At 40.1% G+C, this 24,549-nt stretch overlaps 1 protein-coding gene across 2 annotated transcripts in view; it reads left to right on the top strand.

Moving 5' to 3' along the window:
* STK32A (serine/threonine kinase 32A) overlaps nucleotides 1-24,549 on the top strand; it is a 144,602-nt gene that overhangs the window by 63,483 nt on the left and 56,570 nt on the right. For both annotated transcript variants that reach the window (XM_040453516.1, XM_040453509.1), the window contains exon 5: nucleotides 2,591-2,764. In XM_040453516.1, coding sequence (XP_040309450.1) covers nucleotides 2,591-2,764 — 174 coding nt within the window. The remainder of the gene's footprint in view (nucleotides 1-2,590; nucleotides 2,765-24,549) is intronic.

The raw sequence follows: 24,549 nt of genomic DNA, 5'->3' as shown, positions 1-24,549 counted from the left end.
TTGAACTCACAAACTGTGAAATCATGACCTGAGCCAAAGTCGGAGGCTTAACCGACTGAGCCACCCAGGCGCCCCGAGAAAGATGATTTTTAACAGCCAAACTGACTCCATGATTAAATAAATTTATATTCATACTGGACAAAGGAAGCACGTTGCCTCTTGCCTGGGCTTCTTCTTTCTTTGATTAATAATCCCTTGCACAGTAGAACACTGTTGCTAACTCGCCATGCCTGGCACCTTTATCAGTCTGTTCTTGAAATAAAAATAACTCAAGTCTCCGTAAAAGCAGTTTGTTCATCAGGGCGAATTTAATAATATCATCGCCCCTACTTAGAGTTAAGCAGAGTGATGGGAGAGGAGTGCTTAGGTATGTCGCTCGGTTTCTCACCTCCACCTGCCTCCCATGGGGAGCCGAACAGTCAACAGCTGACCTGTGTGCTAGCCTGTCCATATAGGCTGTTTCCCTTGGCACCTAGTTATGTTTATGGCTAGTGCTCTCTTCTCCTTTTTTTGATACCCAGGCCTCGCCCATCTTACCACCCCTACCCCACTTGCCTCCTAACCCAACAGACTTGCTCATATCCCATGAGGGATCATCATTTCTGTTTCATTAACTGAGAGCAGCCCAAGGTGCAGCAGGTCCCAGGCACGATTAGATGTTAATTAGCACATCGTTACTTACTGGAAGACCTATAAAACACAACAAATACAATGTGTAGTAGTGCAGTGGGAAGCAGTGTGAACCAGATGGCAGGGATCCAGGCATCTTTTCTGGTGCTCATTAAACCTACAGCAGGGATGACCAGCAAGTCATGACACTGAGGTAAACAATATCATTTCCAAAAGACAATATGAAAAAGTATTCGTTGTCAGATTTTTACAAAGCACTTCCTGTGTTTCTGTCTAAACTCCCTCCCCACGGGCTTAATTTCTGTCATCTTCTTTGTGAATCAGTCTTCGGTGGTAAACAAAATTTTGTTCATTGGACCAGTAAGCATGAGAGACTTTTAGTCTCCATTAGAATTGTTACTGCCTCAGATTAATGCTTCATTGAGTTTCTCTTGTTTCTTTTCCTTGCACGTTCCCTCCTTTAGCACAATGATCATTATGTTATGAAGAATAAAAAATACTAAGTACGGTTCTTCAAGTGATTAATATTCTACATTTCTTTCCTAAGCAAAGAATTTGTCACTAGGAATTAGTCCACATCCCTGGGCACTGCTAGCAGGCACTTCTTTGATTCAAATAAAACTTGGAAATGTGATCTCAGTGACATTATGTCAAAAGAAACATGTCAAAACAGTGCTGATACAGAGAGTTTTATTGTGCCTAGAAACCATGTCTGTGCTTTGAAGGAAACAAAACAAATCATAGCAGCAGGAACGCATTTTTACAAGAGGCTCTTGGCAAACAGCAGAGGCCGGTTCCCCTCTCCTGTGTCTCATTTCCTCTTTCGAACTCTCCACCTCATGCTCTTTCAAGTGTGAAGTCCATGCCTGATTCTATGTCCTGCTTAAAACTCTTCAATGTCATCCTGACACCTACAGCCTCATTTACAGGCACCTGTCATGGGATCTGCCCGGTGTGTTCCTCTCTAGGCTCAAGCTGCCCCATCATACCTGCTGTTAAAGCAAACCCAAACTATTTTCTTTTCCCCACTCACACTATTTCCTTTCCATGCCTGTGCTTAATATGGGCTATTTTTCTCTGTCAAATTTTACTTTTGGACCCGGAGAACTCTTCACCTCTACCATGTATTGTTAGGTGTTTGACATTGTGCAAATTACTGGGCCTTGATTTCCTCATCTGTAAAATAGGAGCTTAGGACCAACATTTTGGGGACCATTTTGGGGGTGCCACTTGTAGAAGCATTTTGGGGGTGCCACTTGTAGAAGGCTTCAGCACCTGCCCCGGGGAAGTGACTTAATGGAGACATCAGTGGCACTGGCTTTATTTTGTGGTTATTACTGTCACCATCCTTCAAAATGTGACTCAGGTCTTACTTCTGCTGAGAAGCTTTCCCTTACCTCCCCATCCCAAAGACTGAGTGAATTACTTCCTTGTACCATGCATTTACTTTTTTATTGCCCTTTTATATATTTTTCTTATCATTAATGTGGTACCTGATTTGTTATAATGTTGCTGGGTAATGAAGTTGATCGTGTGGAAAAATGGGATGAGAATGGTTCCAGGACGCCTTGTAATTCATATTTTATGGACCTACTGCAATAGTGTGGTTAGGATCTGATTGTTCCTGGTAAGTGGATGAGTGGAGTTTTCTTTACTTCCTGGGCTTTATAGCTTTGTAAGCTAATAGTTACTGAGTGCTTACTATATGTCAGGCAGGAGACATTAAATGTTATATTTGTTCCTTACTATGATCAATGTGGTAGATATTGTTATTATTCCCCTTTTTACATGTGGAAACTGAAGGTCTAGGGTCACAGAGCTAGCAATAGACCATCTGCTCCCAGAGCTTGAACTCTTCGGTCAAGAACACTCTGTTCTGACCTATGAGGTGTGATTTGCCTCTGGGCCTCTTTAGCGTGTAAATGTATTCGATACACTTTCATTTCTAATTCTATTCCAGGTACTCCTTCCAAGATGAGGAGGACATGTTCATGGTAGTGGACCTCCTGCTGGGTGGGGACCTGCGTTATCACCTGCAGCAGAATGTCCGCTTCCAGGAAGACACCGTGAAGCTCTTCATCTGTGAGCTGGCCATGGCCCTGGACTATCTGCAAAGCCAGCGCATCATCCACAGGTCAGTTGGGTCCAAGGGGACAGCCTTGAATGTACTGAATGTGCAGGAGAGAATGCACAACCTGATGCGTCAACAAAGGCCTTGTTGAACATGACAGGTAACCCTCACTGAACTCCTGTAACAGTCCCTTGAGGTAGGTTTATTGTCCCCATTTTGAAGGTTAAAAAAAAAAAAATGAGCACATTGAGCTTAATTCACTCAAGGTCACAGTTAGTAAATAATAATACCAGAATCAATGTATATTGGCATTAGACAAAAGGTGACATATAGGGATGTATCTCCTTAATTTGGGGAATCTGTGCCAAGTGAAAACAAGCAAATAACACAAGTTGCTATAAACTCAAACAGACAATGGACAGAAAAGGGTAATGCTTTATATTTGTAAAGATATTGGTAACTTGGTTTATTCGTTTCAAGTTTTTATTTGAATTCTACTTAATTAACATATAGTGTAATATTGGTCTCAGGAATAGAATTTAGTGATGTAAAGAGACATTGGTAGTTTTCATGATGATTTCTTATATAGTATCTTACTTGATCTCTATAATAACTTGTGATAAGTGATCAGAGCAGTAGGACCACATTCAATACGAGAAAACCATGATGTGGAGATATTAAGTTTTCATCTGGTTTATATATGAGAATTTTTTATTATGTTTTTAATTTTAATTCTTAGATAGATAACAGTGTTATATTAGCTTCAGGTATACAGTATAGTGATTCAAGGCTTCCATACATTACTCCATGTTCATCATCGTAAGTGCACTCCTTAATCCCCTTTACCTATTTCACCCATCCCCCCCCCCCCCCACACACTTCCCCTCAGATAACCGTCAGTTTGTTCTCTATAGTTAAGGGTCTGTTTCTTGGTCTGTCTGTCTGTCTGTCTGTCTCTCTCTCTCTCTCTCCCTCCCTCCCTTTTTTCCCCTTTGTTTGTTGTTTTGTTTCTTAAATTCCACATACAAGAGAGATCATATGGTCTTTGTCTTTCTCTGACTGACTTACTTCACTTAGCATTATACTCTCTACCTCCATCCATTTCACAGTACTAGAAGTCCTAGCCACAGCAGTCAGACAACAAAAAGAAATAAAAGGAATCCAAATTGGTAAGGAAGAAGTAAAACTTTCACTATTTGAAGATGACATGATACTATATATGTAAAACCCTAAAGACTCTACCAAAAAAACTAATAGAACTGATAAATTAATTCAGTCAAGTCGCAGGATACAAAATCAATGTACAGAAATCTGTTGCATTTTATACACCAATAATGAAGAAGCAGAAAGTGAGGTTAAGAAAATAATCCCATTTACAAATACAAACAAAAACAATACAACAGGACAATAAAATATCTAAGAATAAGCTTAATCAAAGAGGTGAAAGACCTGTACTCTGAAAACGATAAAACATTGATGAAAGAAATTGAAGATTACACAAAGAAACGGAAAGACATTCCACGCTCATGGGTTGGAAGAACAAATATTGTTAAAATGTCTATGCTACCCAAAGCAATCTACACATTAAGTGCAATCCCTATCAAAATACCAACAGCATTTTTCACAGAGCTACAACAAACAGTCCTAAAATTTGTATGGAACCAAATAGCCGAGAGACCCTGAATAACCAAAGCAACCTTGAAAAAAGAAAAACAAAAGTTGAACTAACACAATTCTAGACTTCAAGTTCTAATAGAAAGCTGTAATAATCAAAACAGTATGGTACTGGCATAAAAATAGACACAAAGATCACTGGAACTGAATGGAAAACCCAGCAATAAACCCACAATTATATCATCAATTATTTATGTGAATTTTGAACCTAAACACAATCAATGCAACTTCAATTTACAGATGACTTACTATATGCCAGGCACTACTGAGTACTGTCATGTATTATCTTATTAAATTCTGAGAACGCAGGGAAGATACCAAACTTCATCGCAGTATCTCCACTATACAGATGAGAAAACCGTGGCTCAAAGATTTGCCAAGGACACACCAGTGACAAATGGCATTGCCAGGATTTAAACCTTGGTCTCTGAACCCCAAGTCAGAGCTCTGTCTGCTCTACCAACTTGCATTAATTACATATGTGATGTGTACACACATCGGACACACATTAATACACACATGTGTTAAGGATACATCATTAAGTGAAAAATCAACACGTTACCACCACTGTCTTACTTCTAATCTCTGGTGAATTTGCTAAGTTTTTAAGTAGGAGTATGTCTTTACAATTTAGCAAAACTTTGGCTAGATAAAATATTTGCCAACCACTAAGTTGATGTTTATCTAAAATTTATCTGGATTAGTGCAGAGCCTGGGGATTAAGATGTATCATCATAATTTATACATTCTCTATGCAGGCACTATGGAACAGTCTGTGTGTGTGTGTGTGTGTGTGTGTGTGTGTGTGTGTGTGGCTTTGGCCCTGTATACTTAAACAGCCATTGTTTAATTTCCTGTCTTTCTGAGGACCTATTTGTGCTGGAAATGGGCTCTTCAGGCAACAGATAAACACAAAGCAGGCCAGTTAATCATGTAGGGTCTTGGAAGTAAATGAACACACCTGGTGTTTTGTCAGTAACTGGGAACCCTGTTCATAAGCAGACTTTCTCCCATATTGACTTTCTGGTCCCTCAGTTCTTTCGGAGGAGAAATTTTTCATATTTGTAGTCTAAAGAGTCCCTCGCAGAGAATTTGTGCTCATTCAGAACTGGGCGAGCAGACCCCGAATTTCCAACTCACAATCGGCTTGGGGTGCTGACATTCTAGATCTCAGGAAGGAGACAGGTACTATGGGAGCCAGCATGGCTATGAGCACCTTTTAACTTTTTTCTTCCCCTGTTTGAATCTGGGTTCTGTGCCTTCTTTCTCTGGGCTTCATTATCTGTCATCACAAGTCAAGATTCTTGGAGCATTTTTGCCCTATGCTTAAAAAAGTGTTCCAAAAGAAATCCAGGAGAAAAACAAATAAACCAGAAATGTCAAAATTATATGTAATCCCAAACATTGCTATTTTTCACTTCTCTCCCTTGCTCTTTATTGCTCCCATCATCATTTTACTACTTAAATAGAAACCAAGAATTAACTTTCTGCCTTTTGCCCTTTACACACACACACACACACACACACACACACACACACACACACACAAATTACTCCTTCATGCCTGTCCTGAGAAGAGCCTCTTAGTACTGAAGTGTCCCCTCACCATGGTAAACGAATGCAAGGCAAACACAGTGACATTTTGAGCACTATATTAAAATGACATCCTCTTAGGGGCAGAAAATAATCCAGGTGTATTTCCATTGCCTGTAAGGCTCCACCCCACCTCCCGTGTGTTATATTTTATAGGTACCCGTAGCATTTTGTACCTCTCCTGAGGAGCTGTGACATTTTTTTATGTATAATTAATGAATATCTGCGGCTCTACTACACTGTAAACTTCATGAGCTAAGCCATGTGTGTTTTGCTTTTCATTGTATAACCAGCATGCAGCAAAAATAGAAGGGAATGAACACTGCCAAGACCATACAAATGATTGACTAAAAGCCAGGTTTGTGAATAACAAAGACAAATTAAAATACAAGGTATTAAAGCCAAAAATTTCAGACCTACCTTAGTCGTCACATGGGGTATCCACATCATTTGTCATCCAAACCAGGGTACTCCTGAGAATAAAAGGAGTCATTATTAATAATTATGCTTGAGCAACAGGCAAAATCCATAAATGTTCTGGGAAAAAATTAGGACATACATCAACATCATTAAGGCTTTTCAAGACAGTAGTGACCAAATAAACATGTTAATTATGAGAGTGCTCTACTAACCGTGGCTTTCTGCCTCCAGAGTACCAAATATCAAGTTGAAATGTTGTCAAGTGGCTTGAAAAACATTTGTCTGTAACAACGAAAGACTGAGAAACAGTGTTCCTTTGTCTAAGGCGTTAAAAGGATCATAATGATGGCACTCTGAGGCAAGGGCTCATGGGGCAGAGTTAAAAGCGTGAAAGCAACATAGAAGAAGAGAAGGCTTGTGAGCACTTCAATTCTCTTTTTAAAATCTTCCTTTAAAAGAATCCATAAAATTTACACTGGATTTGATGGAATATAAGATCACAAGGCAAAACATCTTTCGGCTACTTAGAAAATTGTTTATAAGACCCATCCTGAATTCCGAGTTATTACAGTGTGGATGAAGGAAACAATATCAATGAAATTCAGTAGATTCCTAAGACAAGGAAACCCCATCTGCATATATAAAATATGTGACTTCCTAATTTCAGACTGGAACCATCATTTTGTTTCTGGACATGGTAGATGATTAGAATTAGTCACAGCAGTCAGCAACTATGTGTGGAAGAGTAGCAGTGGGCTGTCATTTACTTAGGGGTTCCTGGGGACCAGGTGGTCTGCAGAACACATGTTGTGAATTATTTTCCTTCATCTGCTCACAACCAGGAGGCTGAGGATGTCATTTTCCCCCATTTTACAGCCAAGGAGACTGTGGTTTAGGAAGACAGACGAAGTAACTTGCCCAAAGTCATATGGCTAGCAAGTGTAGGTAGGCATCATTGAAGGAAATGCAGAGGTCTTAACCATTCTCCATACTGCTGATGGTAAGCATGATTGTGGCTCTGAGGAGAGCATGGTACAAGGTGAGGCATGGCCCCTGCCTTTAAGTCTACACTCTGGCTGCATGGGCCAAGATGGGACACAGGGAACCAAATGACGAGAGAACAGCATACAACTAGAAGCTAAAATGTGTGAGAAAGACTGAAGTACTTTAGACGACATGATGTTTTGGGTTACAAAACAATGTTTGTTTAAATAAACATTTATTTTTGAGAAAGAGAGAGACAGAGCACGAGTGCATGAGAGGGGGAGGGGCAGAGAGAGGGGGACAGAGGATCTGAAGCAGGCTCTGCATTGACAGCTGAGAGCCCCACCCGGGGCTCAAACTCACAAACCACGAGATTATGACCTGAGCTGAAGCTGGATGCTCAACCAACCTAGCCACTGGGGTGCCCTCAAAACAATATTTTTTGAGCGTTCAGAGGATTTTAAAGGGATTTTAATGACAAAAGCAGAAAGAAGAGTCCAGTCCACATAAGTGGAACTGTACTGTGCTGAATAAAAACACTCTTATCTCCCTGATTTACATAGCATGGTCTCTGTTTTTAATTTTTTCTTCATGTTGACTTTACTGCCAGCAGTCTAGTTTATTTTTTTTAATACCATTAATCCTGTTTCTTTCATAAATTCCCAGAGAGACATAAAGGGGGTTTTGTTGTATTCTGTGGATTTTTTTAAATCCACAGACATTAATTTTTTGTAGTTTCCTAAGTATGTATAATACTTAGCTACTTGTCCTCTATTTTAGAAACTTTCTTTTCTGCAGTTGTTGTGAAAGACACCTATTGCACAATAACCATTAATTTTGAATTGTGTAATTAGATAATTTTCTTATTAGCAAGAAGTCAAACATCTTCCATGAGGATAGCTTGAAAATCAGCATTAGTTTCCAAATATGGCCAGTTTCTAGTTCAGTATTCTCCCTAACTTACATTAAATCAGTGAATGAAGATTTTAAAATGTAGACACAGGGATTATTTGCTTTTATTAAGAAAACATGGAAAATAAAACTCATTACATTCCTTCCTATGAAGATAGTACCATTTGATTTGTTGATTGCCACAGTCTCTCCAACGAATAATGTGATGGAGAGTAATTATTAGGGTCCAAAGACAAATTTGTGTTCACTCCCTGGTCAGATGTTAAAGACAACTCAAATACAAATCCACACTAATAAAGTGAATTGTACAGGAAAATTCAAGAATAAGTCATCATGGATCAAAATACCATTTGTGAGGGAATATTTGATTGTTTTTTCCTCTTTGTAAAAATTATCCCACCCAGTCTGATCAAGTTCTATATATATTCCCTACTTTCTGAATCCTATAGGAATGCAATAAAACTCTAATTAGGCAATTTGTATAGATAGCTACAAAAGGACAAAGAGTTGCAAACATTTCATCTCTGATTACAGATATATTAAAGTAGGAATAAAAGAAGGGTCAACTTCCAATTCAGTCAGGATGTTGGCAGAATTCATTTCCTTGTGGCTGCAGGACTCATGGTAGCTTGTTTCTTCAAATTCAGTGAGGAGAGCAAAACTCTAGAGTGAGTCTGCTAGAAAGGCAGAGCATATAACACTGAATGACCATTACATAATAGAACACAATCACAGGACTGACATCTCATCATCTTTGCTACATAACGTTGGTTAGAAGCAAGCCATACAACCAGCCCACACTCAGGGGCCGGGGATGATACAAGACGTAAACACCAGGAAGTGGGGATCATGGGAATCACAATAAAGCCTGTCCACCATACTTCCTCTAAAGAAGTTGGACTGCACCAGATTCTGACACCAATTTCTTCTATGACCTTAAACATAGCCCCAAACTTCCTTGTCAAGGAAGATGTGGGGAGGTTTGACTAAATGATCAGGAATGGTCCCTTCATACCTAAGGGTCTAGGATGATTTTCCTCTTAGCCCTGGTAGGATGCTCTTCAACGTGTGATCTCATTGTTTCTTTGCTCTCTACCACACAGTCATTTATCCCCAAGAAGGCGGCATGACCAAAATGCACTGTCTAAAGAGCCTGTGACAATGAGGAGTGATAAACAGCTACTAGCATACTCATCAATTAAGGTCTTATTTGCAGTTGAGTTGTGAACCAAAAGTATTTGTCTTAACCAAGGTCTTTAGTTTGTTACTGGCAGAGCTTTCTTGGCTGAGATTTCCCCTTTTTGTCTAACTCACACACACTGTACTATCTTGGAAGTTACATTTTATTTTCTTAAGATGATAGTGCATAGGAAAAAAAAAACTAAGATCTTTCTGAAGCTAATCATTTTAGTCAATGATCACTGAGTGACAGATGAATGAACTTGCCAACTTAGTGACATCTCCAGCTTTCTGAAACCTATGGGAGTGACTCAACTAGAGAGGTGTTTTTCTAATTTCAAAAGGTGCCTACTCCTTTCTGTTCACCGACAGTTTTTAACCATTTAATGTGTACTACAAAGTACATGTATCATCTTCTTAATGACTTATGAAGAGCTTTCACTTATTGTTCACATACCACTGGCCACCGTGATAATAAGTGTTTTGTATATTTGGTCTAATTGGATAGTCAACGGTGCTATGAAGGAGTTGAGTAACTTGCCTAATATCATATAGTTAGTGTACTAAGGCCAGATTCAAAAGTAGGACTGTGTGATCTGAAGACCTTGCTCTTAATGTAGGCTCCTTTATTTTCACTCATATGAAAATAGTAGGATATCCTCAAGATCAGATAAGCTATTTACTGCTATTTACCCAGTAGCAACAAACATTGGTTTTGATACACATTTTTAGTTGGTATGGGTTATGGGTTAAGTTGTATCTCCCCCAGAAAGATATGTTGAAATCCTAAATCTGAGTACCTCCAGAGGTGACCTTATTAGGAAATAGAGTACAGAGGTAATCAAGTGACATTGAGTTCTTTAGGGTGTCCCTTGTCCAATGTAAGTGGTGTTCTTATCAAAAAAGGAAATCTGGGCAGAGAGGGAAGATGATGTGAAGGACACGGGTAGAACACCATGTCAAGATAGGGAACTGGAGTGGTGCATCTGTAAGCCAAGAAAGGCCCAAGACTGCCAATAACAGCAAACCAATAGAAGCTATGGAGAAGCAAGGAAGGATTCTCACCTACAGGTGTCAGATGAGCTTGGGCCTGGTAACACCTTGATTTTGAACTTGTATACTCCAGAACTTGAGACAATATATTTCTGATGTTTTTTTTTTAAGCCACTCAGTTTGTGGTACTTTGTTGTAGCAGCCTTAGCAAACTAAGTATGTTTTTATAGTTTTCTTAGCTGCTCAAATTTCAGTGTTCGCATGTAGCAGGTACTTCTCAGAACAGCTTCTATCCTCATTCTTGATAAACTGCTTCAACTATATTATGGGATTGGGGCACCTGGGTGGCTCAGTCCATTCAGAGTCTGACTTGATTTCGGCTAAGGCCATAAACCCAGGGTCATGGGATCGAGCGTAGAACCGGCTTAAGATTCTCTTTTGCTCTCCCTCTGCCCCTCTCCTTCACTCACATGCTTGCTCTCTCTCTAAACAGACACATACACACACACACATACACACACACACACACACACACACACACACATGCACAAGGGATTGAAGACAAGATAAAAGAAACTTATTAAAATTGCTTGTGAAATTAGGGTAACCCAAGAGAATATTCAGTAAGTCAAATCCATTAGCTTTAGTATATGGTAAATTATTTTATGTTGCGCAGAGACTATCTGTGGCTTTCTTATAACGTTTCTCTGGCCCAAGGTATTTTGTTTTGCTTTTTAAGCTTCTATAAGGGATGGTAAATCTTTTCCTTTTTTTTTTTTTTTTTTTTTTGAGAGAGAGAGAGAGTACACATGGGCGTGCAGGCAGTGTAGAGGCAGAGGGAGAGACAGAATCTTCAGCAGGCTCCACATTGAGCATGGAGCCTGACACACATGCTTGATCTCACAAGCATGAGATCATGACCTGACTCTCAAGAGTCAGACACTTAAATGACTGAGCCATCCAGGCACCCTTAAATCTTTTTCAATTTGTCAAAGTAGTATGTCCAGTATGAGAAAATTACAAGTCGAAAAAATGATTGCTTAACTGAATACTTTTATATGTTGCCCCTGATATTGGCTTTCTTTTCAGTGTATTGATATTTGCTGTTGCACTCCCTCTCTGACCTCCCCAACTCATGCTGTCTCTCTCTCTCTCTCAAAAATAAATAAACATTAAAAAATTTTTTAAAAGGGGCACCTGGGTGGCTCAGTCAGTTAAGTATCTGACTTCAGCTTGGGTCATGATCTCATGGTTCATGAGTTCGAGCTCCATGTCAGGCTCTGTGCTGACAGTACAGAGCCCAGAGTCTGCTTCAGATTCAGTGTCTCCCTCTCTCTTTTCCCCTATCCCACTCATGCTCTGTCTCTCTGTCTCTGTCTCTCTCTCTGTCTCTCTCAAAAATAAACATTAAAAACTATATGTGTGTGTGTGTGTGTGTATATATATATATATATATATATATATACATATATATACATATTTGATGTTGCAGTGGGAGCACAGATTTTGGTTTCAGTTGGCCATTTTGTGTGGAATGGTTAAGAAAGTGCCTTTTTTTTTTGTTTTGGTGTATCTTCTCTTCAGTAGACCATAAGCCTTGCAAATGTTCTCTTTTTGTAACTCTCACAGCAGAAGGGCCACTTGAGTCTCAAAAACAAAACGGCAGTGAAGTAATGAGGGTATTAGGTTGATATGTTCTACTCAGCACCTGCTCCCGAGCTAACAAATAATGAATGAGCATGAATAACACATTGCAAAAACAGGAGAATCTGCCTTCTTTGTATTAGGCATCAGGCAATTTCAAAAGGAGCTTTGTAACTAACCTTCTCACATAAGACCACCCATTTGTGAAAACCCACGTGAAAAAGGCAGAGAACCGCTCATTTACAGGTTAACATTTAACTAGCCTGAACTGTGCTTTTAATAATTTCTATAAGGTTAAGAGTTTCATTAATATGCAACCTGTGACTTGGTCCAAATTAAATTTTACTTTGCTTACACACATGTTGGTGCAAAGCATTCTGGAAGCTTTCATCATTTAACACATAGTATCGATCACTTATCTGTATGCCAGGCACATAGCTCTTGAATAGAGCTTTGAAAATAAAAATATATTTTTTTTTGTCCTCCTAGAGCTCAGGGTTTAGTTGAGGAGACAAAAAGCAAGGAACTAAATACATAAATAATCATGTTAGTTAGAGATTGCCTTTAGTGCAATGGGAAATGAACCATGGATCTAAGAGAGTACACCTTCGGGGTAGAGGCTGCCTTATGCATTAGCATGGTGCTCAAAGAAGACTAGTCCACAGGTGGCCTCTGAACCCATACTTGCAGGACAAGCAGCTCTAAGGTGGAAATCTGTTCTGTCCTGGAGTGGAACAGTGGTCGTTGTGACTGGAACAGTTGAGAAAAGGGGAGAGAGGTTCAAGAAGCAAGAAGACAGGTGAGCCAAGGCCCGATCAGCTCAGCATGTTCAAGAAAACACCATAGCTCACTGTTACTTCTTATTTGTACTTTAGAGAAAATACAAAGCCAGTGAGGCAGGAGGACATATTTGAATTTGTTATCCGTTTGGAGATACGAGTACGGCATTCACAGTGAGTAGTAAGAAAATCAGGATGGAAATGGTAAAGAATGGGATACACTAACTATTCTAGATATTAGGGAAGAAAGAGCCTGCAGATTAGGAGTCCAAGTTGCTCACTCTGTAGATAATGGATTGGCATACTTTTTCTGAGATTTTTTCTAATTTGTAAAATAGCTTGAATCATGTCATGTATAATACGGCCAGAAAAATATGAAAAGCTACTATTATAGTGCTTGGGAAAACAGAAGTGGCTAATGAAGGGAAGCCAGACTGTTTTCCAGACAGATGTACAACAACTCAAGGCCAAACCATAGGATATTAGAGGCGAAGGTTAGCTTAGAAATCAAGTCCTACTTCCACGCAAAGGCAGCTACTTTTCTGCAACGTCCCCAACAAGAAACTGTCTTCCTAACCAGAAATGGGATTTGGTCCCATTTCAGAAATGGGATACTCGCTGCTACATAAAGTAGTTCGTTTCATGTTTAGACACACCTGATGATCAAAAACTTCTTCTTTCTATTGATTGACAGCCTCGTGATTCTGCTGCTGCCCATGGGAGCTTTAAGGCCTTAAGTCAGACAGGGCTTCTGTTTAGTCATCACTTGCTGGTACTGCAATACTGGTCCTTAATCGTGGCCTCCAAGATTCTTACTGGTCAGTGGCCTATTCTGATTAGCCAATGTTTGTTCCTTATGAAGTATTTCGAATATTCACCTCTGTTGTCAGGTAAACTGAACTGGAGTCCTGACTCTTCTCATAATAGCAGCTTAGTCAGCTCTCTGTGCTTCTGGGGGTCCCATCTATGAAACAGGGATAATAATTGTGCCCACGTTACAAGGTTGTTTGAGGATAATACAGGATAAAGCACTTGAAGGGCTTATCCTGGTTTCTCATGTGTTGCATTACATGAAATCTAGCACCATCAGTATGTCCTGCTGGTTTGGTGATAGTTGAAAACAACTATTCATCAGCTTAACATCACTTTCCAACCATCTAGTCCTTCCTACACTGGACGTTTCCTAATCATTTGCTCAATGTTTTCTGACGGTTGAATAATCACTATGTGCAGACTAATGTTCTTGGTGCTTACATGCCTCATCTCATTAAATCTCCACAGCAACCCTACAGAATTTTTACTGTTCGCGATTTACAGATCCAGGCATCTGAGTCTCAGAAGTCTGTTTATAATCTTTTACTGAAGAAGCTAAAGTTTTTCTGAAGGCCCTTACGGTAGTATCTGTATTAGGTCTCATTGACCATACTGGCCCCTCCCCAAATTAAGGGAAGCTGTGACAGGGGAACTAGATTCTCATGATTTATTTATGCCAATCATCCCTCTACCTGGGACTGGATGTGTTACTGCCAAATTGGGGTTCGATTATCAAGGAAGAAGATGGGACAAATTTCATTATCTCCTATAGCTAGGCAGCGTGGCAGGGTAGAAAAGAGCAGAGATGTTGGCACCAGGTGGCCTGGGCCTGAATTCTAGCCCGGTCATGTATGACTGTGGCCAGAGAGGATGTTTTCAGCTCTGGAGCTGAAATGGAGCAAATTGCTTTTTGCCTCGAAATGAATATTCCTTTACTTTATTTAACTTAAACACAAACGGGGGGCCTGGGTGGCTCAGTCAGTTAAGCATCCTACTTTGGCTCAGGTCATGATCTCACAGTTTGTGGGTTTGAGCCCCACGCTAGGCTCTGTGCTGATAGCTCAGAGCCTGGAGCCTGCTTCAGATTCTGTGTCTCCCTCTCTGTCCCTCCCCTGCTCATGATCTGTCTCTCTCAGAAATAAATAAAAGCATTAAAAAAGAAAAAATGCTTCATGACAGTTATGATCAATAGATGAACACTTTTTGGTCTCTCTTACTTTGGTACACTTTTTCCCTTCCTCTTACTAGTACATTTCTTTCCCTAAAATCTCTTTGGATTAAGGCAAAGACCCAGGAGACCCAAGTTCAGGCCGGCCACTATAGTTGGGGGATTTGATTCAGGTCCTTAACACTGTGTCCTAGCTTACCTGGTTGTAGAATGGGTAAATATGACCCAGGTTTCTATCTGTGTGAATCAAATTGAATAATGGCAGTGAATGAGCATTGACTAATGCTAAGCAGCAAGGCAAGAATCCTTGTCATTAAACATTCTGCCTATGAGGACTCAAGTTGGCTAAAAATCTCCAGTGAGTGGGATGGTATACTTGTCAAACAGGAGGATCTGTACTGTTGAGTCTGTACCATCAGGATAAGCGTGATTCACCTTCCTAGAACAACAGATTTACTCCACAGTAAGACATGAAGAACTTTACTTTTACATTAAAAGAGGTATGGGTAACTTCTAGAGTAGGGTGGAAAAGATAAATGATTTTCAAATATACAATAGAAACTATGAAAAAAAAATTAAACTTGCTGCAGGCTAATTTGAGCCATATGACAGACCCCCCAGGTATAGGAGGACATTCTTCTCTCTCCTTAGGAGGAGTAAAATATAAACATTTAAGATATAAACCAAGATTGCACGTCACAGTCTCTGGTCATACCCCAGCTCTAGCATATAATCTTGGGCAAGTAATTTAAACTCTCTGAGCTACCCCTTCTTCATCTGCAAAAATGGATGTAATATCTAAGTTAGGGGGCTGTTGTGAGCAATAAAAGATATTCTGTCTAGGGACACTTGACTGGCTCAATTGGTTAAGCCTCTGATCTCGGTTCAGGTTGTGATCTCGTGGTTCATGAGTTGAGCCCCGTGTCTGGCTCTACGCTGACAGCTCAGAGCCTGGAACCTGCTTTGGATTCTGTGTCTCCCTCTCTCTTTGCCCCTCCCCACTTTCTCTCTCTTTCTCTCTCTCTCTCAAAAATAAATAAACATTTAAAAAAAATTTTTAAAAGATACGTTGTCTATCAAGTTGCTGCCGCAGCATGGACAATAAATGGCAGCTAGAACCATTCTATTACTCATGGGAAGTAGACCAGTTTGACAAATTTTATTTTCAACTCTTCTCAAACACCCTCCTCAAAGGCCCTCCTTTTCAACAGCACAGACACTTGTAATTAAAGAGTTGGCCTCATGCTCGGAACCTATTTGCCCTCCTAGTTAAAATAACCGAGTGAGCAATAGTGGAAAAACCATGAAATTTAAATGCAATCTCTGACATTTATGAGCTGTATGACTGTAGGTAAGTCAGGGAGCTGGCTTTTAGGGAACCTCTGTGAGAAGCTTGGGTGGCTCACAGAAGGTCAGGGCTCAAAGGTTTTTGAAAGGTCAGGTGGGAAGGTTAGTTCCTCTGCTGCACTACACCCTTGCTATATTGCTGCCAAACACTTATCCAGCCTCCGTGACAATATCCACATCACATTTTAAGATTTTGTGATAGTTCACACCAACTTTGGAAGTGTCTGACTATTGAAGTTCTTTCTGAGAGGCTGGCTTAAATGCTTATTTGAAACTCCCTCAACTGGTCTCTAGTGAAGAACTGTCATCTTTTTTCACCAAAGGGTCCATTAACATCTGGTCCCTACTGCCCTTCCCCATTACCAGAGAAACCTATCTTCCTTGGGTGAATGCCTTGACAAGTCAGTTAGGTTGTGGGGATTGGAGAAGAGTCAGATGCTGGGATGGGGGTCTAGTGCTCTAGCTTGTGTTGTGCTAAGTGGACATATAAGCTAAATTATTATGGACAATGGAGAAGTTCAGCAGTCATGGGAGAAGACACCTGAGAGAAGAAAGATATGATGAGTGTACTATTATCCTGAACGGCACTTTGAGAAAACAAACACAAATTCAAAAAGGGATCCTGTATCACATTTTTATGGATGGTAAAATCACTGCCCTCAGCTCCTGATTAATATATAATTGCATTATATATTAATGAAATGAATAAATGAACAGCAGTGCTATCTATGAAAAACCAGCACACCCAAAATGAATATGCAAATAATGTATATGTACATACACATATATTTATTATTACAGAATATATTTGTAACTCATATTCCCTCGAACAAACTGTGGGAAATACTGGAGTTGAACAAAAACAAAAAAAAAACTGGCAGAAAGTTGCTAAAGAATAAATCTTAAAAATGCTCATCATAGTAAGAAAACAAACAAACCACTGTAACTATGTGCGGTGATGGATACTAACTAGACTTATTGTGGTGATCATTTCACAATATATCTAAGTATAGAATCATTATGTTATATACCTAAAACTAATATAATGTTGTATGTCAATTAGATCTCAATTTAAAAATGAAATTTAAATTTTTTTAATGTTTATTTTTGAGAGAGGGAGAGGGAGAGACAGAGCATGAGGGGGGAGGGGCAGAGAGAGAGGGAGACACAGAATCTGAAGCAGGCTCCAGGCTCTGAGCTGTCAGCACAGAGCCCAACACGGGGCTCGAATTCACAAACTGCGAGATCATGACCTGAGCCAAAGTCTGACACTCAACCGACTAAGCCACCCTGGTGCCCCTAAAAAACATGAAATTTAAATTAAAATAAAATAGAATCCACCAGTTAGTAAGAAAGAAATGGAGGATGTACCTGACCCACAATCTCATTCCAGCACTCTTCACTTCTGCCGCCTCTTCTAAACTACATGTTTCTGCTTACAATCATCCCTTACATCCTTTTATCCCCATCTCACTTGTTTCTTAACATAGGTCTGTTTATGTGATCAATAGGCTTTGTGTGATGTCTTAAATAATATATTATAGAATCGTATGTATAATATTTTTTCCCACTCAAGAACTTAGAGAGGACTCAATCTAAGAGCTCATTATGTAACAAAGAATGAAACCCGAAGTCTAGACCTGTCAGAAAGCCATGGTCACTGAAGGGGTTGATTGTGGTTTGGATACACTGATTTTCTTGCTCCCTGTTCTCACAATACCCCATATAGGATTGCAGGGTGAACAACTTGATTCCAGGGTAGGTGCAGTGAAGGGATGTAATTAGCCTATTAAGCTCTACTAATGTCTTGTAAAGTCATTCAAGTGAGAACAGAAGATCTATCAGTTCCGCCTTGGACCCTGCCACAGGGAGCATTGTATTTCTACATTACTATTTATAGTTCCCACAGTAGGCATCAGCTGATTCAGCCTTTTCTATTTCATCAAATCAAGACACAAAGAAGAATTTCTACAGAATGTGTGTGTCCCTAGACCTGAATTTTATCACCCCCAAATTCTGTAGCTCCTCTCTGAAATCATGGACACTGCAGAAATCACTTCTTTCTTCTCTTTACTGTAGTATACAAAAATGATCATTGTATTTATGATGCATCGGGCATAGAAAAAAGGGGCTTTTTTCTCTTATTCTTTAAAAAATACTTATTTTGAGAGAGAGAGAACACAAGCAGGGGAGAGACAGAGAGAGAGGAGAGAGAGAATCCCTACTGGGAGCTAGATCCCACAAACCATGGTATCATGACCGGAGCCAAAATCAAGAAGGGGATGCTCAACCAACTGAGCCACCCAGCCACCCATCCTCTCTCTCTTCTTAAGGGGAAAAGAGATGTATGGTTTATTATTCCAGAAGTTTGAGAAGGCAAGGGACTTGTTATGACCAATATTTACTTAAGCCCTTGCTTTCTTTTGAGCACTTTTATGTGCCTGGGAGCTATAGCATTGAACAATACAGAAAAGATATCCTTTCCCAGAGAACTTGCATTCCAATGGAGGTAGAAAAACCATAAATAAATAAGAAAACAGTACTGTGCTGAACATAAGATGGAGGTGAAGAGATAAGGACGGAGGGAAGGCTCCTGTAGATTGAGTGGTCAGGAAAGAACCTTGGAGGAGATGATGTTTTGCCAGAGATCTGAAATGACAGGAAGCGCCAAGCCAAGTGAAGGTCTAGGAGAACAGGACTGCAGGCAGAGGGGGCCATCTGTGCAAAGGAGACCAGGCCAGACCAGTGCAGCTGGAGCATGGTGTGTGGCAGGGAGAGGATGCTATTACGTGTAGCTCAGGGCTGTGCGGGGCTAGAACACGTAAAGGGCATATATGCCAGAGGTAAATGGTTTGGATTTTATTCCATGGAGGTTGGGAGCCAGGGAATGTTGTGCAGGGAACATGTGTGTAATGAAAAACACCACTCTGGGTGGTATGTGGTCAGTGGATCGTCAGGAGACAATAGGAGAAGCAAGAAGAAGGTACTGCTGCAATGCTTCAACTGACAGATGATGATGGTGGCAGTGGAAATGGGAATGATAATACTTATTTATTTAAGTTTATTGTCCACAAAAAATACATCAAGTAAAAGCTATCATTTTAACTATTTTCAAGTGACAGAGTACATTCACCTCTAGAACTTCCTCATCATCCCAAACTGAAACTCCATATGCATTCAACATAAGTTAACATTTATGTTCTCTTCACCCCAGCCCTTGGTAACCACCGTTGTCTTTTCCATCTCTGTCAATTGGACTATTCTAAGTACCTCACGTAAGTGGAATCATACCATGTTTCTTCTTATGTGTCTGGCATATTTCACTTAGCATATAATGTCTTCAAGGTTCATCTGTGTTGTAGCATGATCAGAATTTCATTCCTTTTTAAAGCTGAACTCCATTGTATGCATACACCACATTTTGTTAATCCATTCCCCCATAGATGGATATTTGGTTTGTTTCTACATCTTGACCACTGTGAATAGTGCTGCTATAAACACAGATATACAATTATCTGTTCAAGTCTGCTTTTCAATTCTTTGGGGTATATACCCATAGAAAGAGAATTGTGGGATCATATGTTAGTTTCCAGGTTTAATTTTTTAAGGAACCACCATACTGTTTTCAATCATTCCATTTCAAAGGTACAGTTATCAAGAGTTGTTGAAGGACCGGTGTTATGAGTTAAAAAAAGAAAAGAATTAAGAGTGATATAAAGATATTCAGTTTTACAATGGGAGAACTATGGACTAGGTACTAGGGTAAGGAATTCTGAAATAAGAGGGTTTGGGTGGTTATGTGGGACGTGTGTAAATATCAGAGGTTCTCTTTAAAGCATGTTATATTTATCATGGCTGTTAGACATACAGATGGAAACATCAAGCAGCAAGTTTGGTACATTATTAATCCAGAATTCCAGGGTCAGTGATGGATGTCAGATATATATAGTATATATATTTTATTTATATATATAATATATATTTATTATATTTTATTAATATACATATATTTATATATAAAAACATATATATTTAAAATCACAGGACTAAATGAAATCATTTAAGTGCAAAGTAGGTTTATGTATGACTGAGCTTTGGGCAATCTCAGCATTTAGAGGTGGAACCAAGAAGATACCAGCAAACAAGACTGAGGAGGAATCTCTGTGGCAAAAGGAAAACCAGGAGAAAGGGGATTTTTGCAAGCCACGAGAACCAAGTATGTCAGAAGGGAAGGAACGATCCATCCACTGAGAAGTGAAACATGACAAATAAAAGTGCACCCACTGGATTTGGCAAGCTGGAGGTCATCAATGTACTTGGCATAGGCAATTTCAGGAGGTAGAGGGGACGGAAGCCTCATTAGAATGGGCTGAAGAGGAGAATGGAGACACTGTTTCTAATTTCTCACCTATTTTTTTAAATTTTTTTTTTCAACGTTTATTTATTTTTGGGACAGAGAGAGACAGAGCATGAACGGGGGAGGGGCAGAGAGAAAGGGAGGCACAGAATCGGAAACAGGCTCCAGGCTCTGAGCCATCAGCCCAGAGCCCGACGCGGGGCTCGAACTCACAGACCGCGAGATCGTGACCTGGCTGAAGTCGGACGCTTAACCGACTGCGCCACCCAGGCGCCCCTAATTTCTCACCTATTAACAACCCAATCCACAGGTGTTATTGCAAAGGAAAATAGTAAAATGGGACAATAAGTGGAGGTGGCTGTCTATCAAGGAAGGTATTTCCAAGAGACTCGATCATATCATTCCTCTTACAAGAGGAGTAGAAAGAGATAGGAGTATAGGAGATAGTGTAGGAGAAGGAAGGAAATACCTGGCTGAGAGAAATCCATGAGAAGGTGAGAGGAGATAAAATCCAGAGCCCTCAGGAGAACAGTTGTCTGGGGCAGCTGCAGGGACTTTTCATCCAGTATAACTGGAAGGAAAGCTGTGAGTATGGATACAGAAATAGAGAGGTTGGTATAGACTTAGTGGTAGATAGTTCTCTTGTCTTTGTGAAGTAAGGAGATTCAGTAATCAACTGAAAGTGGGGAGCGGGGAGGAAGTGGAAGAGACCTGAGGGGCAATGAAGAAACGCAAAGTAGTCCTTTTAGGGAAGGCATCATGCTATGGCTTGGCACACTGGTTCTGGCTTGCGATAGTAGCCAAGAATTTAAATTTTTTTTAAGTTTAATGTATTTATTTTGTGACAGAGACAGCATAAGTGGGGGAGGGGGAGAGAGAAGGAGAGGGAGAGAGAATCCCAAGCAGGCTCCCCACCATGAGTGCAGAGCCCAGTGTGGGGCTCAAACCCACGAACTGTGAAATCAAGGCCTGAGCCGAAATCAAGAGTCAGACACGTAACTGACTGAGCCACCCAGGAGTCCCTGTAGCCATGAATTTAAATGAGAAGTCAATAGTACTTATGTCTGTTTCTAGCAAAGTTCAAGAGCTTGGCTGTAGGTGAGAAGCATCAGGGAATTGGGTTTAACCAATACTGGTTTTTGTTTTGTTTGTTTGTTTGTTTTGTAACATGAAGGAATATTTATTCATTCATTTATTTATTTATTTCATATAATTTATTGTCAAGTTAACTAACATACGGTGTATACAGTGTGCTCTTGGTTTGGGGGTAGATTCCCATGATTCATTGCTTATATACAACACCCAGTTCTCATCTCAACAAGGCCCGATACTGGGGTTTTAATGAGTACAATCAAAGGGAATAAGAGAATTAAAGATTTGTACAAGGAATGTTAACAATGGCTGTGGAAGGGAAGTGAGGATAGGAGCGAGAGTTTTGATGTAGAAATGCAAGGTGACAAAGTCAGTAATTGATGGTGTCAGTGTGCTACATGTGTCAGCTTTGGAACTGGATTGGAGAGAAGGTCAGGTTGGTCAAAGGCGGGCTGTTGTAATGGCAAAGGAACAATCAGGAAATAGGACCAAGGAAATAATGGGAGTGGATAGATGGAAAGATGATTGGAGGTAATTCAGGGAAGTGAGTGCTAAGGGATTTGATGGCACATCTACATAGACACTGTGATCATCAAGAATGATGAAGAACAAGAGAGAAGGAACTCATTAGTGACCTGCTAACGAGAGGGAGGTTGTATGAGTCCTCCATGTATATTTTAGCCAAAGAATTTTGTCAAAAGTAGTAAATGTTGTATTTTTCAAAAGACTTTTCATTCATAAATAAGCTTTTAAGAGGTTCATCGTTTAAAATCAGTTTGACATCTTTGGAGGTGGACAGTGCCAGCATGGTGTTTCTGAACATGACTGTACATCAGAAGGTACTACAAGTTTCTGTTAGTTTTTGGACAGAGGCCTCGGCCTGCCTGCAGGAGTCCGAGCACCACAGGTCTGAGCCCCAAGGTGTTTACAGCCCCCCGGGTGATTCTGAGCATAACCACTGAATTTAACCTTAGTGTAGGTCACCTAAAATGAAAGAAATAGAGTAAGTTCTTTCATGTTTAGCATAACTTGAGCAGGCTAAAGAGATAAGAAACTAGTGCTTAAGTTGCAGAACTAAAAAACATCAACTTGTTCTATCTGGAATTTTAATAGAGTACATAGGGCTTATTTTCATTCTCTTCTGCTACATGAATAAACAATGTTATCATACTGTGGTTTACCCTGTAGTGACTTAGAAGTGACCTCATCAGGCGCCTGGCTGGCTCAGTCAGTAGAGCATGCAACTTTGATCTCAGAGTTATGAGTTCAAGCCCCACGTTGGGTGTAAAGCTTACTTTATGAAGTTACCTCATCACATTTTGGGGAAACTATGTACTCAGAATCTTCATTTATACACTTTATTTTTATGTCAAAATCCCCCCTTTTTAAATTTTGCCCTATATTTTCCTCATAGTCCTCTGAATTTAGTAGTAAATATTCCCCTTTACCACTGTAGTCCTTCTGACCTGGTTCCTTATGAGCCTTTCTTATCCCCTCCATCCCAGAGAGAACCATATCTCATTTATCTTTATATTCTGTATGTTCTAGCACAGTGGCTATCAAAGTATCTCTGATACTCAGTATCAATATCAGTATACGGTATATCTATCAGATACAGATCAGTATCTCTGATCTCAGGATTATTCTTTAAGCTCCAAGGTAGTTCATGGGAAAGCTGGTGGATATAATGATACGTGTCTTTGATAAATATGAAAAGTGATGCCCGAAGTGTCCAACCTGCATCATTTTTTTTCTCACCGAGCCCTCATAAATTCAGGCAAAGAAATCATTTTGCTTATCTTGCCACCACCCAAATGTCTCGCCTTTTGTCAGGGCTTCTCATTGTCCCCTTTTTGCCTGTCAAAACATAATTGATGCTCACGGATGCAAGTCTGAAAGAAGGAGCAAGAGCCTGCTACCTGATTTACCTTGAGCTTTGGATTGCCGAGAGTGTGTGATGGTACACTATTAATGCTCTGAGTATATACTGTTAGGATTAACCTTCGTGAATGCACCAGAAATTCTCCTGATATCATTTAGATTTTCATTTACTGCCTATTAAGCCCTGTGAGCCTATGGAATGGAATTTGACATTAATCTAGAAACCATCCCTGACATCAAGGAGTTTATGATCCAGTTGGAGAAAAAAATAAATGTAAGCATGACAAATGTATGATGGAAGAAGTATTCCATGCAAAGCATGTAGGAGGGGCCATTGACTCAGCATTGGAAATTCTGGGAAGGCTTCCTGCAAGAAGTGACATTGGAGTTGTGGGGTGAGGGATGAATCTGCTTTTTCTGAGTACAGTGGTAAAAGAGCTCTGATTCAGGTAAACAAACAGCAGAAAGCGGCCAGGGGCTGAGGGGGGCGGTGCAGGGAGCATGTGGGGGACCCCATGCGCTTCTATATGGCTGGAGCACAGGAGCCAGATTCTAAAAGGGACTTTGTCTCATATAAGTGAGTTTGGACGTTTCTTGACAATTCTTGAAACAATGGAATCCATCCATGTGTTTGTGGTTGAGTTTGCAATACTGACAGTTTACCCAGAGAAACATGCTGTTTGAGAGGTGCCTGGGGGGCTCAGTCGGTTAAGCATCCGACTTCAGCTCAGGTCATGGTCTCACAGCTCATGAGTTTGGGGCCGGCATCAGATTCTGTGCTGACAGCTCAGAGCCTGGAGCCTGCTTCGGATTCTGTGTTTTCCTCTCTCTCTGCCCCTCCCCTGCTTGTGCTCTCTCACTCCCTGTGTCTCAAAAGTAAACAAACGTTAAGAAAATTTTTTAATTAAAAAAAAAAAAAAAAGAATTAGTTCCTAGGCCTCTGAGACACAATCTAAAAAAGAAAGAAAGAAAGAAAGAAAGAAAGAAAGAAAGAAAGAAAGAAAGAAAGAAA

Source organism: Herpailurus yagouaroundi, unplaced genomic scaffold (assembly GCF_014898765.1).
Source record: "Herpailurus yagouaroundi ecotype Mexico unplaced genomic scaffold, PumYag 29, whole genome shotgun sequence".
NCBI classification, from domain to species: Eukaryota; Metazoa; Chordata; class Mammalia; order Carnivora; family Felidae; genus Herpailurus; species Herpailurus yagouaroundi.
The sequence above is the reverse complement of the archived record's forward strand: the minus strand, read 5'-3'. Positions and strand labels throughout refer to the sequence as shown.